This window comes from Salvelinus fontinalis, chromosome 12 (genome assembly GCF_029448725.1).
Source record: "Salvelinus fontinalis isolate EN_2023a chromosome 12, ASM2944872v1, whole genome shotgun sequence".
NCBI lineage: Eukaryota > Metazoa > Chordata > Actinopteri > Salmoniformes > Salmonidae > Salvelinus > Salvelinus fontinalis.
The window spans coordinates 36,988,168-37,005,479 of NC_074676.1; the positions used below are offsets into that span (position 1 = coordinate 36,988,168).

At 41.5% G+C, this 17,312-nt stretch overlaps 1 protein-coding gene across 1 annotated transcript; it reads right to left on the bottom strand.

Annotated features, from left to right (window-relative positions):
• Positions 1 to 1,983: 1,983 nt before the first annotated feature.
• On the bottom strand, positions 1,984 to 16,659 carry LOC129867300 (retinal homeobox protein Rx1-like). Its single transcript, XM_055940606.1, has 3 exons — positions 16,312 to 16,659; positions 7,676 to 7,968; positions 1,984 to 6,516 (listed from the first exon to the last, which is right to left on the bottom strand). Exons 1-3 carry the CDS (start codon positions 16,583 to 16,585, stop codon positions 6,073 to 6,075), a joined length of 1,011 nt encoding a protein of 336 aa, XP_055796581.1. The 5' UTR covers positions 16,586 to 16,659; the 3' UTR covers positions 1,984 to 6,072.
• Between the last annotated feature and the right edge of the window lie 653 nt (positions 16,660 to 17,312).

Sequence of the window (17,312 nt, forward strand, 5' to 3'; positions counted from 1 at the left end):
GAAGACATCCAAACGATGAAATAATACACATGGAATCATGTAGTAACCAAAATATACACTGCTCAAAAAAATAAAGGGAACACTTAAACAACACAATGTAACTCCAAGTCAATCACACTTCTGTGAAATCAAACTGTCCACTTAGGAAGCATAACTGATTGACAATAAATTTCACATGCTGTTGTGCAAATGGAATAGACAAAAGGTGGAAATTATAGGCAATTAGCAAGACACCCCCAATAAAGGAGTGGTTCTGCAGGTGGTGACCACAGACCACTTCTCAGTTCCTATGCTTCCTGGCTGGTGTTTTGGTCACTTTTGAATGCTGGCGGTGCTTTCACTCTAGTGGTAGCATGAGACGGAGTCTACAACCCACACAAGTTGCTCAGGTAGTGCAGCTCATCCAGGATGGCACATCAATGCGAGCTGTGGCAAGAAGGTTTGCTGTGTCTGTCAGCGTAGTGTCCAGAGCATGGAGGCGCTACCAGGAGACAGGCCAGTACATCAGGAGACGTGGAGGAGGCCGTAGGAGGGCAACAACCCAGCAGCAGGACCGCTACCTCCGCCTTTGTGCAAAGAGGAGCACTGCCAGAGCCCTGCAAAATGACCTCCAGGCTGTGCCGTGCCAAGATGTCCAGCAGTCAGTGTCTGCTCAGTCCCGGCCTGGCCACTAATCCCTGAGCTGTCAGAGAACCCCGCTCTGAACTCATCCTGGTCCTCAGGAAAAGGCTCTAATTGGGAGATTTTCTACATCATTAACCCTGATGAGCAGCCATCCCACCCTCACTACAACCCTTCTCTCTCTCTCTCTCTCTCTCTCTCTCTCTCTCTCTCTCTCTCTCTCTCTCTCTCTCTCTCTCTCTCTCTCTCTCACTTCCATGCTCTCTCTCTGTTTCTTCTTGCTTCCACACTCACACTCTTGTCTCTCTCTTTCTTTCTCTCTCTTGCTTACACTCTCTCTCTCTTGTTCCCTCTGCCCTCTCCACCCCCACCCCACTCTATCCCCTCATGATGAGGATGTCCTCCCACGGCAAGAGAAAAAATTGTTTTACAGTGCAGTTTTCTCATCCACACGGTGTTGTTTGTTTGAGAACACTGGATAGATAGGATCTCCAAGAACAATTTAACAGCATGTGTGCAGTGAGCTATTCTTTAATGATGAGAGAGACTACTACTTGTTGCCATCAAAGTAAATCCTGTGTTATTAAGAATCCCCTATAACCACACAACTTCTGAAGATTAATCTTTTGGCTTACTTGTTCATTTGATTGCCAAATCCTAACACTTTCTCCAACAAAGTTTTGCTTAGAATCAGTCAAAGGACGTGAGTCATTAAATTACCTCTATAAAAAAACACCAGGTAGTTGAAATTTATAACACACAGAGATCCAAAAAAAAACTTCATAGCAAAATGTAGTTTTTTTCCAACATTCCCCACACTGTTGTGTTCACTCTTTTTTGGCCCCAGATGGCCTCGATGAGAGGTTCTCCCGGGCTCCCATCTGACAGGGAGTGTGGTTCACACGATGGGGAGGTGAGTGCGGCAGGACCAGCCCACTGTGAACATGTGCTGCAGCGGCAGCGCCCAGGGGCAATTAGAGAGCAGCGGTCCCTGTAGCCCCCCCCCCCCCCCCCCCCCCGGGAGCCTGATTGATTGGAGCCTCATCATTCTAACAGGCTGGCCCCATGCCACCAGCCAGGGATCAGGGGACATGAGGGTGTGGGAGGGAGGCTACTATTCACTGTGTGTTAGATCCCATCTCTATCCTATCCTCTATAGTATAGTAAGCCTGCTGCTACATTGCTGTATTATACTACTTCAGAAACCGTACTGTAGTGTCAACCGTTTACATTAAAAGATTACAGTAGATCGATATTCACAGTCAGTGGATTTATAGAGTAGGTAGGATAACGGAGCCAGAAGACAAAAATTATATCAAACTATATTTGTTTATTTTTTAAGTAGATATTACATTTTTCCAGAACATGGACATCAACATTTCAGACAAAATCAAAGTAAACAGTAGGAGAACTAGAACACATAACAAATTGATTGTTATACAGGGAATTAAAAAGTGTCCTGTATATTTTCAGATATAAATCTAAAATGAACTTCTCAAGTTTCTAGTGAATTTTTTAAACAATATCTAAACTTTGGCTTATTCTTGGTCCCAGTACCACATGATGAACAAACATTTCTTAACATATCTTTTAATGTGCAAGCTAACTCTGTTTCTCTGTTGGGCGTTAGGCCCCAAAAATATCTGACAAGAGTTAAGAGCTAAAGACAACAACATAAAACATAAAAACAAGACAACTGCAGGTAAATTAGGAAAAAATGAACAGCCTATTTACAGTTCAAGTCGGAAGTTTACATACACCTTAGCCAAATACATTTAAACTCAGTTTTTCACAATTCCTGACATTTAATCGTAGTAAAAATTCCCTGTCTTAGGTCAGTTAGGATAACCACTTTATTTTAAGAATGTGAAATGTCGGCCTCCCGGGTGGCGCAGTGGTCTAGGGCACTGCATTGCAGTGCTAACTGCGCCACCAGAGTCTCTGGGTTGGCGCCCAGGCTCTGTCGCAGCCGGCCGCGACCGGGAGGTCCGTGGGGCGACGCACAATTGGCATAGCGTCGTCCGGGGTAGGGAGGGTTTGGCCGGTAGGGATATCCTTGTCTCATCGTGCTCCAGCGACTCCTGTGGCGGGCCGGGCGCAGTGCGCGCCAACCAAGGGGGCCAGGTACACGGTGTTTCCTCCGACACATTGGTGCGGCTGGCTTCCGGGTTGGAGGCGTGCTGTGTTAAGAAGCAGTATGGCTGGTTGGGTTGTGCTTCGGAGGACGCATGGCTTTCGACCTTCGTCTCTCCCGAGCCCGTATGGGAGTTGTAGCGATGAGACAAGGTAGTAATTACTAGCGATTGGATACCACGAAAATTGGGGAGAAAATGGGATAAAAAATTTTTTTTTTAAATGATGTTTATACTTGCGTACTATTGTTTGTACAGATGAACGTGGTATCTTCAGGCGTTTGGAAATTGCTCCCAAGGATGAACCAGACTTGTGGAGGTCTACAATTTTTTTCTGAGGTTTTGGTTGATTTCTTGTGATTTTCCCATGATGTCAAGCAAAGAGGCACTGAGTTTGAAGGTAGGCCTTGACATACATCCATATGTACACCCCCAGTTGACTCAAATTATGTCAAATAGCCTATCAGAAGCTTCTAAAGACATGACATCATTTTCTGGAATTTTCCAAGCTGTTTAAAGGCACAGTCAACTTAGTGTATGTACACTTCTGACCCACTGGAATTGTGATACAGTGAAATAATCTGTCTGTAAACAATTGTTGTAAAAATGACTTGTGTCGTGCACAAAGTAGATGTCCTAACCGACTTGCAGAAACTATAGTTTGTTAAAAATAAATTTGTGGAGTGGTTGAAAATGAATTTTAATGACTCCAACCTAAGTGTATGTCAACTTCCGTCTTCAACGGTATTAGGGCATAATTAGCAAAACAACAATGATGATAGTGAGAGTTTATCATAGAATCCCATAACACATCAGTAAAAAAAAGATATAATATTCTTTTAAGTATTGTCCGATGGTGCTATTACCGTCTATGACAAAAAGACAGCTTTATAGGTGCAGTAATACATTGAAAATACTTTGGAAAATTCACAGTAAGTTGGATGAATTGACAAGTCTGTGGTGAGTCTGCAACTTTTTCAAACAGTTGTTCTCTGTTAGTCTGGCAGAAAATACATTTTGAGTTTCCTTTTAAATCAAATGCTGCAACAATATACATTTTGTGTGAAGGAATTGATTTCCTTCATATTGTAATAGTCTAAAAGATATCACTGAAATTAAAATAATTAAATGTTATCCCTTGCGCATATTCAATTACATTAGGATAAATAATGTTAATATCTGTAGAAAGTCTCAGAAAAATCTAAATGCTAAATTATTTTCCATCAGAAATTATTAATTCTACCTAGCCCTATATATGACATATTGTCATTTTACAATGTGCAGTATACAGGGGTGATTGGAGTAAAAAAAGTTTTACCATACACAAACCAGTTAATGGGGACCCAATCTCCCCAATGCCATATTAAATATACATGCAGTCATTATCAAAACATAATGCCACAATGGACCTGTACACCCCATGTAGTAGCTCATCTCTTTGACTTAGAATTACAAAAAAACATTCATGATAAAATAGACAATTCATGCTCTTTTTTAATTCCCAGAGGCCTATTTAGTGCAGTCTGTGACCATTTTCCCCCTCGAACTTTAGACAAAGAAGATGGTCTTGGATCAATTGTGCCAACAAAGACAAAACTATGTGGGGTGACATCAGACCATTCTCCTTCTGCTGCTCTGCATGTACACACAGTGACGGAAAGCCAAGCTGCCTTCTCCAACAGCCACTGAGACAAAAATAGGTTACTTTAGTGGCCTCTTCGCTCTGTTCCCCTGTCCTCTTCCAACCCCTACTGTGTGAGAAGGAGGTCGCCTGGCTTCCATTCTCTCTCTGTACGAGGCTTACGCCATACAACACTCTGTTTGACTGACCCAAACATGTTTAGCAGCTCCAATCCAAAACTAAAACAGATATTTTCTTCCTCAGTTAATCAAGATGTCACACACTGAGGGTGCCATACAATTCAGAGATTTGATTTTGATATGTACCACTCCTCAAGAATCATTCTCAAGGAACAAGAGCCTCACGTTGTTTGACCTGCCAGCACTTCTGTGAAAGAAGTTGTTGATATCAGTGTGTGTGCTGTCTGGAGTGTTTATGTGTGTATGCAGTCTGGAGTTAGTCTCAGGACAATCATCATTTTAGTCAATTAAGACTAAATCACTTTCAGTTGAGTTGATTGAGTGTTAATGTTCACGTCTTTTCAAATTAAATAGCATGACAGATTGTCTTACGCATCCTCAGCTGAAAGCGTACTCCAGCCAGAGCCAGGACATGTCAACCATGACCCCACAACCCACAGTGTGGACAGAGGCTCTCCACTGTAACTGCAGTTACCAGACAGAAATATAGTGTTCCCCATCTTCGGGGAGGTGGCCCTTGTTTTCTTTTTCTCCAGGTGTTGAAATAACCTGACCATCATAACTAGATGAATGACTATGTTTTTCAGGGTCATAGGCATAGTGATTCACACAGCCACAACCTTCAACTACTATTATGGGAGACATGGCATGTCCATTCACAAATACTGAGAGAATGGCTGGTTAATTGGCCCATAACATTCATGACAAATTAGACAATTGAATTAATTTGAAAAATACACAAACCTTAATTTGCAGAGTTAAATGTGACCGTGAGTGAGCACTCTACAAAATGTATTTTGTGAAAGGATCTGGAGGGGACTTCATTATTAGATTCATGGCTAACAGCAAGGTACAAAATATTAAAACTACTCTTACAAAAAGTTAAATAATGAGTAACAAAATTAACACATGGACAGTCTGAGTTATCTGCATTACAAACTTAACTAGCGTGTACAGGGTTTGCATTTTTACAGGAATACTGAGGAAGTATTTGTTGCCTTGGTTACGGCATCCAAACTTTGAGATAAGGATCAAAATCAAAAAGTTGCCATAAAGGGCAATTAGTGTCTAGGGGAATCGTTGTTCCAGTTGCTTCATAAAAGTTCATCTTAAAAAACAACATAAAAAAATCATGTAACACTTGTGTCTCGCTGCCTTCCACCATAACTCTGTTAACTGGAGCAGTCCTCGCAGCCCTTTTGGAAAATGCTTGCTTGTTAATTTACATTTGCAAGGCCTTTCTTGACATTCTGAGTCATAGGGTCCTTTCTGGATGGTGGCACACAAAATATGCATCAATTTCCAATCCTTCACATTACTAGTAGAAAATGAACTCAAAATAGAGACCAAGAACCATTCTAATATAAAGGTTGCTGGTGCTGGAAATCTTAGATATATCAGGAGTCATAACTGTGCATTTCTCGGTGCCATCACTGCAATCCTGTCGCACGGACAAAAAAATCCCAGTCATGCCTGGAAACACAGTGTCAATATCCCATCACATGGGCTGCCAGGTTTTGTCCATGGACTGGATGTGTTCCTTGGCTTTCATCCTCAGCGCTGTGATGCTGGAGCTCCTCTGGTCCACGTCCTCCATTGGATACTTATCGGTGAAGGGACCGGAACACTGGTACGGAGGAGGTGCCATGGATTGCATCCCCTGGCCCATGGGTGGAGGGCTGTTGAGGAAGCTGTGGCTGGGGTAGCCTCCCTGCAGTCCCTGGCCTGTGCCCATGAAGCCTGGGATGCTATGAACTGGGGTGGTGCTGGACAGAGGGGAGGTCAGCCAAGGGTCCAATGGGAGGGAGTTGCTCATGGGCCCCATATTGCTGTGCATGGACGGCCGGTTAAATGAGAGCATGGGTGAGTCGTGCAACTTCATGGTGGTGGCGTCAAGCTTCTCCTGGCGCCTCCATTTGGCTCTGCGGTTCTGAAACCACACCTAAAAGATGGTAGAGGGTTTGGATTTATAGGGTAGAGTATTTACAGCACAGCATTTCAACTGATGCCAAATGGGATTAGTTTAGTGCTAATATTAGCATTATCAAGCTACCTATTTTGGAGGCTTGGTATCAAATAAATTAATAAACTATTATTGAATTGAATTGTTCTGAGACCAGTTAGGGTTGCAAAATTCTGTGAACTTTCAATAAATTCTCATTTTTTTCTGAAATCCCGGGTTGGAATCAGGAGTGAGTAAGCAGGAAATCCCAAATCCTCCAACCAGGATTTCTGGAAAACCAGGGAATTTATTGAAAGTTCCTGAAATATTGCAACCCTAAGAGACCTTCAATTGCCCTGGCCTACATGTTTATCCTCCACCCTCGGCTTAATCTACTTGATGATCCTTGCCCTAGAGAACCTGGGACCCGATCCATTGTCAGCAAGGCTTGGACAGTGACACTTGAACGTTTGGCACCTACTGGAGCCTCTGAGCACCTATGGGCTTGGTAATCTGCTGATGTGGAGCATCTTAGAGGCCTTAAGTAAAATGTCCTATCATTACTCAGCAGCAGAAGACCATAATGTCAATGGGGCCTGTGTGCACAACAGCTATAGTTATATTTACAGCATGAGGTGTTTAACCTGTACAGGCCAATCTTAAATCATTTCAACCTGCTTTAATACTTTGCCCTTAGACTCTACTATAAGACTTTACCCTCTGCCATGCTAAGACAAGCTTCTAATGTCTATCCTCAGAAAACCGGAGACCTGAGCCATTGGGGACACGACATGGCTTTCTTTGTCACTTGTATTTATAGTGCAACGTATGCTGTGAGTGACCCCGAAGCTCCTGACGATCTAGAAATATGCCCTAAAGTCCTGTCATCACTCATGATTATTATCTAAAGATTGAAAAAATGTATTTCTGACCCAGTGATGTTTTTTATTCGAAAACATAAGCAATTTGTCCACTGTATTCAGCTCTAAACAACTTAACTAGGGTAAAAATTCACATTGGACCAAGGTTGTGCCTGATCAGATTTGTACGAATGTGAGCTCACTACTGACTGCTGTTGACACAATGATTTGCTAGAAAGTCAGAGGAGTTGACCAGAGCACAGCACAGTAACAGTAACAATGGTGGTGGACAAACCTACCTGAACTCTGACTTCAGGGAGGTTAACCTTCATGGCCAGCTCCTCACGGCTGTACACATCAGGGTAGTGGGACTTCTCAAAGGCACGCTCCAGCTCGTGCAGCTGGTAGGTGGTAAAGGTGGTGCGGTTGCGTCGGTGCTTCTTCTTGGGCCGCTCTTCCTCGCAGGGCTCTGGACTCTTCCCACCGTTGCTGTCCACATTCTTCCTCAGCTCACTCATGTCCCCATCACACTTATCTAAATACAGTCCTGAATCTGTAGAGCCGATAGGGAGAAAGAAGAGATTCACATATGCTTAATCCATTAACAAAGTTACTTTGACTCCTGTTGATTTACCCAAACAAGCTTGTTTGACTTTCTCTGTAAATGTAAGTTGTTATTTTTTTAAGCTTTACCCAGTTAAGTATCCTTAGCTTGTTAGCCAACTGTTGGCTTTAGGCTCCCCTATTATCAGCCATATGTTATGTCTAATCAACATGTCTGTCTTGGCTAGACAGAGATTTTTCACAATTTCTGTAATCATGTGTGAGTGAATGGCCAATGGGAATGACCATTCAATGAAAGGTCTAGCTGTTGAAGGGTTAGGGTTGGACAAAAGCTGAAAACATGGGATATTCAAATGAGCTCCACAACCCATTAATAACTTGACCAGTGTATGTTCTGACAACTTTCCAGTAGAGCACACATTGATTTGACACCTGCAACAATAGGCTACTGTAGGTCATTGAAGCTGAAGTTGACAAAAGGAGGTTGACCAATATACTTCAATGTGACACTTAAAAACACCCCTTAGCAAATTGATGGAGATTAAAATTGTCTGTGGTAGACGTATAGGCTGGTATCTAGGTTAGCAGTAGCACAGTACAGAAAACCAGTGGAGAAGATGAAGAGGCAATCCCAGGTTCCTGTAAATCTAAAGAAATGGATATCATCTGATATGGATATGTTGTAGTTTATAACGAGTTATGTCAGATTACTGCATGTTGCACGTGTCAAAGCAGTGTGTCTTACTCTATGCTTGCAAAGAGAAGTTGATTATCCTTCAGCCTTGTAACAAAGCATACTTGCACAGCATATAGGATCAGTAGGATCTTAATTTGAGCCAGTTTGCTGCAGCATGAAAGTAATCCTGCCACAATAGGAAATGTGAATTGTTATGTGGATTATAATTAATGGACATTTTTGTAAGGGTTGATGTATTTTTGTAAGGGAAAATCAAGTCTGACATTTCTTAGTGGAAATTACAAACTTCAGAATTATTTTTAAACCTCAAACACACTACAAGTTTGACATTTCCTGCATTGCATTTCCTGCAACAGGGTGATCAAATTAAGATCCTACATCTGTACGTGGCACTGACTTGCTAAGGCCTTCACTGCAGATTTCCCTCTTCAGAGGGAAACATATGCACCCTGTTATTTCCTCTGATGGCGTCCACGTATACGTAACTCTAATCTACGTAGGACATTCATTTGTATCAGTTTCATAATCAGGAGAATACTGTAAACATTACAAGGAAATGGGTAAAGCCGTAACATGCTGTCAATGTGCTGAATTAGCGTTAGTCAAAGGGTAATCAAATTAAAATTGGGCACAAAGATGACCATCAGATCAGTTGCCCCCTCTACGCATCTGCCATCATAGCAGTGATCTATGCATTAGTCCTGTACTGTATAATACATTATCAGTAAACTAATTATCTATTGGGACACTTTAAACACATCAATTCTGTAATTTTCCCCAGACATAAAAGTAAGAGTGTGTCAGTTTGGGTTAATATTGTGGGTGATATTCATTATCAGTTCCCATTGACCACATAACTTTATAACTACCCATTTGGCACATGGAGGGAAAGGGATTCTTTGGGGGCTTCGTTTTACAATACTTAGCCAAAACTTTCTTGCACCTTCACCAAACCAAATATGGCTAGCCCCAGCCCAGTTCAAACCCATGACCCAGTAGGAACCAACTGTAAACCCATTAGTGGATTCCGACCATTATCAAATCCTGCTAAATGAATCTTCATATCAAACCAGTGCCTGATAGAATCTGGACAGAAAGCCAAGCAAACCCTTAAATTAACAGACAGGGGCAGCTAGAAGTATTTTGGGGTCCATTGATCTTTCACTCATTAACAGCCTATGACAATGCCCATAGTGACACAATGGAGAGATCAGGCGGGTTCAGTGACCAGCTCACTGCCTGTCAGCCTGTTGGAACCACCCGTCTAAAGACCTTGACATGTTAACAGTCCAGCAGTAAACCTCAATGTGGAGGGAACAAAGTGATGCAATGTAGTACGAAGTGCCCATTCAGACGGAACAGGGGTGACTAACAAGTTAGTTATGTGTTAAGGACATGTAAATTAGTACTGAATACCAAGTGCTCAGTTGGTAGGGCATCTCACTTGCATCTCCAGGTTTGTGGATTCGATTCCCACGGGGACCAATACGAAAGAGCACGAAAGTATATGCACTCAGTACTGTAAGTCGCTCTAGATAAGGGCATCTGCTAAATGACTAAAATGTAAATGTAATGTAAATTAAACATTAATGATAATATTTTATAGTCAATTGGTACAACCATATTAAAAGACATGAGTCATGACAAATACTGATTTGTGCTGCATGTTTCACCAAACTTTCGTTTTTTTGATCCCATTGAACCAGAATATCAAAACTGGCAGAGATAAAAAGACGTCCCACATTTCATGCAGAGATAAAATGTTAATAAAATGTAACTGCACTACTGTACAATATCATGTGTCCAACAGAAGATTAGGGGAATTCCACAAGGGAATACGATTTGGGACGAAACACCCTCACCATCTTGTTTTGTGGTTTATCTCTCAATATCAGCATGATTTCACAGTTTTTACAAGGTACAGCAACATGTCATCTACAATACCCCTATAGAGATACAATATAATGTGAGAGAACCAGACTGTCTGCAGGGCTACAACTCATGCAGCCATTGAGGTCATCGTTGCCTCAACGCATTGATGCAATGGAAATAATAACATCTTAATGACTTAAGTAAATCATTACATCACTAAAAGAGAAGTGTGCAAGTTCAGGCGTCCTCCTACGCACTTTATGGTCCACTAATGAGAAATTAAAGGTTAGAATTAAAGGTTCGGTTTTGGTTTTTCCATTGGTTGGACGTTAGCACGTTGGACTCGCCAATTGGTGTCACTTCGTTAGTCAGTATGTGATACACCTGCGCTGATCTTATTAATCAGAAGGTGTTGTGATATTTAAGAGCAGCTGGCCCAGTCCTCCAGTTGGCTTGAGCGATGTGGAACCTTTAGTTGGCTCTCCCTAATTTGATTTCTAAAAAAACGATCCTATATCTGATCTTCGCTGTTTTAATTTTGCTCTACTTTTTGGATTTCTTCCCATGGGTGGGTGTAATTTATGGAATGTTCCAACAGGAATCTGTTCCAAAAACTTCGTAAATAACAAGGATGCCAACAAACAACGCATACAAAGTAACATGATCAATTCACCTAGCTAACTAGCTGCCGAATAGGCCTCAACTCACCACATAGCTTATTCTTTTATTTTTTATTTTTTTCTATTTTTTCTTTTTCTTTTTTTATCCCATTTTCTCCCCAATTTTTTTCGTGTTATCCAATCACTAGTAATTACTACCTTGTCTCATCGCTACAACTCCCGTACGGGCTCGGGAGAGACGAAGGTCGAAAGCCATGCGTCCTCCGAAGCACAACCCAACCAGCCGTACTGCTTCTTAACACAGCGTGCCTCCAACCCGGAAGCCAGCCGCACCAATGTGTCGGAGGAAACACCGTGTACCTGGCCCCCTTGGCTAGCGCGCACTGCACCCGGCCCGCCACAGGAGTCGCTGGAGCGCGATGAGACAAGGATATCCCTACCGGCCAAACCCTCCCTACCCCGGACGACGCTATGCCAATTGTGCGTCGCCCCACGGACCTCCCGGTCGCGGCCGGCTGCGACAGAGCCTGGGCGCGAACCCAGAGACTCTGGTGGCGCAGTTAGCACTGCGATGCAGTGCCCTAGACCACTGCGCCACCCGGGAGGCCCTACCACATAGCTTATTCTTAATTGTTCGTTTTTGTTTAACCTTTATTTAACTAAGCAAGTCGGTTAAGAACAAATTCATATTTACAATGACGGTCTAGGAACAGTGGGTTAACTGCCCTGCTCAGGGTCAGAATGACAGATTGTTACCATGCCAGCTCAGGGATTCAATCTAGCAACCTTTCGCTTACTGGCCCAATGCTCTAACCACTAGCCTACCTGCCGCCCCATTAATGTTTGTCCATAGGCTACCAGAGTGGGGACAGACATTTTTCTGAATAAACGTGGTGAGTGAAAAACTTAACATAATTGCCCACTCCCTACCTTGTATTTTATTCTGCCACTATACAACTTTGTATGCGTTGTTTGTTGGCAACCTTGCTATTTACAAAGTTTTTGGAACAGATTCCTGTTGGAACGTTCCACAAATTATACCCACCCGAATCCCATCTTTAAATTTGGTGTGGGTCTTAATTTTGTTTGCCTCTTGGGCAAATTTTGTGGCCGCTCATGGTGGGTGTCTTTCAGGTCCCATTTGTTGCTAATCAACTTTCAAACCTCTCCTAGAACTCCACCTGTTTCGTTGTGGTTGTTTTTTGTAAGTTCCCCCATCTGTTTGAGCGGGAACAAAAACCGCTGCACTCAAATTAGTATGTTTGGTATGGTTACACAAGACAGAAAAAACTAAAGTAGAACATCTAGCAACCCCAAACGGGTTCCATGTTCGAATATCATCTGACAACTTTATTATTTTTGCAACTACTTACAACTTTTTTTTATTATTTTGCAACTACTTAATAATTCCTGTTTGAGATAGGGGGCAGCATTTTCACGTTCGGATGAAAAGTGTGCCCAGAGTAAACTTCCTGCTACTCAGGCCCAGAAGATAATATATTCATAGTATTAGTGGATTTGGATAGAAAACACTCCGAAGTTTCTAAAACTGTTTGAATGATGTCTGTGAGTATAACAGAACTCATATGGCAGACAAAAACCTGAGAAAAATCCAACCAGGAAGTGGGAAATCTGAGGTTTGTAGTTTTTCAACTCATTGCCTTTCTAATATACAGTGTCTACGGGGTCATATTGCACTTCCTAAGGCTTCCACTAGATGTCAACAGTCTTTAGAACCTTGTTTGAGGCTTCTACTGTGAAGGGGGAGAGAATGAGAGCTGTTTCAACCAGATGTCTGGCAGAATGCCATGAGCTGGTCACGCGCATGGCCGTGAGAGAAACCTGCGTTCCATTGCATTGCATCTAAAGACAAAGGAATTCCCCGGTTGAAACATTATTGAAGATTTATGTTAAAAACATCCTAAAGATTGATTCTATACATCGTTTGACATGTTTCTACGAACTGTTATATAACATTTTGGACTTTTCGTCTGAACTTTCGCCTGGACTTGCCCGCGCCTCGTGAGTTTGGATTGTGAACTAAACGCCCTAACAAAAAGGAGGTATTTGGACATAAATTATGGACTTTATCGAACATAACAAACATTTATTGTGGAACTGGGATTCCTGGGAGTGCATTCTGATGAAGATCAAAGGTAAGTGGATATGTATAATGCTATTTCTGACTTCTGTTGACTCCACAACGTGGTGGGTACCTGTATGGCTTGTTTTTGTGTCTGAGCGCCGTACTCAGATTATTGCATGGTGTGCTTTTTTCGTAAAGTTTTTTTGAAATCTGACACAGCGGTTGCATTAAGGAGAAGTATATCTTTAATTCTGTGCATAAAACTTGTATCTTTTATCAAAGTTTATGATGAGTATTTCTGTAAACTAATGTGGCTGTGGCTCTGAAAATTCGACGGATGTTTTTTCGAGACACAACATTACTGACCATAACGCGCCAATGTAAACTGAGATTTTTGGATATAAATATGAACTTTATCGAACAAAACATAAATGTATTGTGTAACATGAAGTCCTATGAGTGCCACCTGATGAAGATCATCAAAGGTTAGTGATTCATTTTATCTCTATTTCTGCTTTTTGTGACTCCTCTATTTGGCTGGAAAATGGCTGTATGTTTTTTTGTGACTAGGCTCTGACCTAACATAATCATATGGTGTGCTTTCGCTGTAAAGCCTTTTTGTAATAGGACACGATGGGTATATTAACAAGAAGTTAAGCTTTCATTTGGTGTATTGCACTGAATGAAAGTTAAATATTTCTGAAAAATATTTTTGAATTTCGCGCTCTGCCTTTTCAGCGGATGTGGAACCCCTAGCCGTAAGAAGTTTTAACATGTCGGCTCTTCCCCTAACCGTAACCCTAGTGTTGCCATCTTTCATGCCACACCTCTTATTTCTCACGCATTGAAAAGAGTACTGCTTTCATTTTCTAATAAATTCAGTGCGTTCTTTCAACTGTACCTCCAAAGCGTTTTGAAATCGGAGCATATACCCCTACAATTCTACATCACGAGCATTATAACCGCAGCAGCTTCTCCCAAGATAGACATAATTTTCCTGCCACCGCACTGAACCGCGGCAGACTGAAGTGTCTGATTGGTTTAGTAAGGGTCCGGGACTAAGGGGATGTCATGCTTGTTTGCAAATAAAACACCCTCACGGTTAGAGTGGAGCAGGCAGCCACGGCAGACTGGATAGGCACATTCATTCTAATCTAGGCCTACTTAACCAAGTTTATGAACTCAATTTTCAAAAGAGCAGCATGGCAACTTGTAGTGTGGTTTTTACACAATTGTCAACATTATTTCTGTCACTCCTGTCCCAGAATGCTTTCTTTTGACAGCATGTGATACTAGAGATTTAATCCACCAGTTACATGAGCCCAGATCCATAGGCTATATTATTCAACTTGTTTGGTCGGTCATTGGCAATTTAGCACTAGGTTCATTAGGCTGTAACTTCGAAAAGGCAGCATTCAGCATGAATTTTGTCAGAGTGACCTGATTTGTCTGACTATGAACATGATTTTTCCCAAACAGATTGCGAACCCAAATGTGTAACTGATTCTCGAAGGCGGACAATGCATTGAAAGATAATTTGGGTTGGATGTAAGGGCAGACTTTGGCTACGTCATATTGTCTTCAGGAGATTTTCTTTTTAATTCATTTGGTCTTTCACAATAGCTGATGTAAGTCATTAGAACAATTCCGATCCCTTATAATGGGCTAACATATAATAAATAGTGTGAAAGAACAATACTGTTATTCCCCATACTGGTATTATTTTATTTGTATTAAGAAAATCTATTTGGAGATGGCAATGCATTCTTGTAAAATTTGAAGGAGAGCCGCACACTTTAGGAGGTCAGATGCAATAATTTAGTAATCTAATATTCAACGTTTCGACAGACAAGCTGTCTTCATCAGGGTATATATATAATGCATTATTGTAAGCATTTATGGACAGTATTGAATATAATGAGAAAAGGCTATTTTGAAATACCCCTTGCCTCAAATATCCTGTTTTGTCATTTTAGTATTGTGCATCAGCTGCTAGACAGAAATGGCAGTCATAAATGCTAAAGATCTTGCCTATGTAAGATGTTGGCAAGGTTTTACAAGCCTCAACCACCCAAAGATTGATATTCACTCAATTTTTCTTGAATGTGGGGTAATTTGTAAAAATCAAATATCACTTGAACATATTCAATCCCAGAGGATTTGGGAAACATAAATCCGGGGTGGCCTAAGGTTAGGAGTTAGGTTAAAGGGCTATGGTTAGGGTTACAGAGCTGCCAACTTTTGAAGATAGCTTGGAGTGAAATTTACTATCGTGAACGTCAGTGGTTCCATCCCCTAGTCTGGGGGTCCACTTGGTTTGAAGATACTTTGAGATTATTTGGGCATGATTTCGAGTATGCTAATTGAGGGACATTGATTTACATTGGTTTTTGTTAGAAAATGCTAATATTAACAGGTGGTGGCAGTGGCTAACCATAGGCTGGATTGCAGTCTCTCCTAGTCCACAAGAAACAAACAAACAAACAATTCATCCCTTTAAAATAGAGGTAGCTCTCCAAGAGGTTAACCCTTTAACCTAACTCCTAACCTTACCTAGCTAATGGTAGGTACCTAGCTAATGTTAGCCAATTGGAATTCGCAACATATACGTTTTGCAAATTCGTAACATATACGAATTGGAATTCGTAATATGTATGAAATGGATGATGGACATCCACAAATTAATACATACAATACAAAACATATCATACTAATTGGAGTATACCAGATTTACATCTACTATATTATGTCTACCCCTGAGTCCAGGTTGGAATAATATGAGCAATCTCTCTCATGTCATCTTCCCCTATCCATATTGTAGGTGTAAATGTTTTTATAAATGTATTGTGTGTTATTATAATGCCTATGACAGACATTTTCCCCTTGGGCTGATGGTAAATGCATTTATCCTGCATTAGCTGCTTTCTACATTCAACATGTTCCTATCAGACGGGGCTTGATAACTTATGAAGACCAGCAAATTTGTCAGTGTGTTATGGCCTTATACATTCTGAGCCATGCGTAAATGCCACAGAATCCGAACTGTGATGTACAGTTTGCCCAGTGGAGTGTTTATCTCACTACGGGGAGACTCACCATGGTAGGACTCCTGTTCTGAGAGGTGCCCATAGGGGTGTGACAGGTCCTGCTTCCCAGGGTCCCCCAGGCCATCCACGCCCACTTTGTGTGGTCCTGGACCCTCAGAGGGGGTGAGCAGGGGGTCCTGGTCTTTGCTGAAGCCCAGGATGACATCAATGCTGTGGACGCGGCCGCCCATCACCGCCCCCCCTCCTTTCACCATCTCGTGGAAGTTACTGGGCGAGAGGCAGCTGTCATCCACCGCACTCATGGTATCCAATGATAAATGCATTCAAACGTTCGGACGCTTTTTCTATACTTTAGCAGGGAAAAGTAGACTTGGCTCAGCTTCGTGAAGGAACAGGTCCAAGGATGAGTTTTAAAGTGATGTCCTCCACAAGTTCTCTGCACATGCAAAACACAGTCCAAGTCATCACATGATCAGAAGCCAGTCTGCCGTTTAGTAGAGCCACATGAAAATATTCCAACACTCTCACAACCACATGATAATAATATATAATTATTTGATTAACATAGTCTATTCAATATCAACAAAATATCAGAAACAAAATGGTTTTGAAACTCTGAGCAATAGTTAAAGGGGTATATGGTATGTGTGTTTATCAAAATATGTATCGATCACTGGAGTTGATCTTTTAATGAGACATATTATTCAATTAGTCAAGAGCAGATCATGAAAGTAAACTCATTATCAAGCATATTGAATGCAATGAGATTGATAGACGTGTGATTGATGTGATAAACTTTACTGTATTATGGATCCTTATACGAAAACGGTGTCTTTCCTGTCCCACCACCAAGAAAAACACTTCAAAATGTCAGATAATGACATAAAATATGTTTTTGTTAATTGTTATTTGTTAACAAAACATATGTAAGACAAATATATTCCAAACAATGTTTTTTTAAACAGTATACCATAGAACTTGGCAATTTTTTGATTAATTTGGTAATTTCATGTAAAGCCTTCATGTCACGCTGGTATAAAGGATTTGGAG

Coding starts and splice junctions, on each gene's coding strand:
- LOC129867300 (XM_055940606.1), bottom strand. CDS start 16,585: ATGCATTTATCATTGGATACCATGAGTGCGGTGGATGACAGCTGCCTC. Junction 7,969..16,311: donor AGAACAGGAGTCCTACCATG/GTGAGTCTCCCC, acceptor TAATGGATTAAG/CATATGTGAATCTCTTCTTT. Junction 6,517..7,675: donor TCCCTGAAGTCAGAGTTCAG/GTAGGTTTGTCC, acceptor ACCATCTTTTAG/GTGTGGTTTCAGAACCGCAG.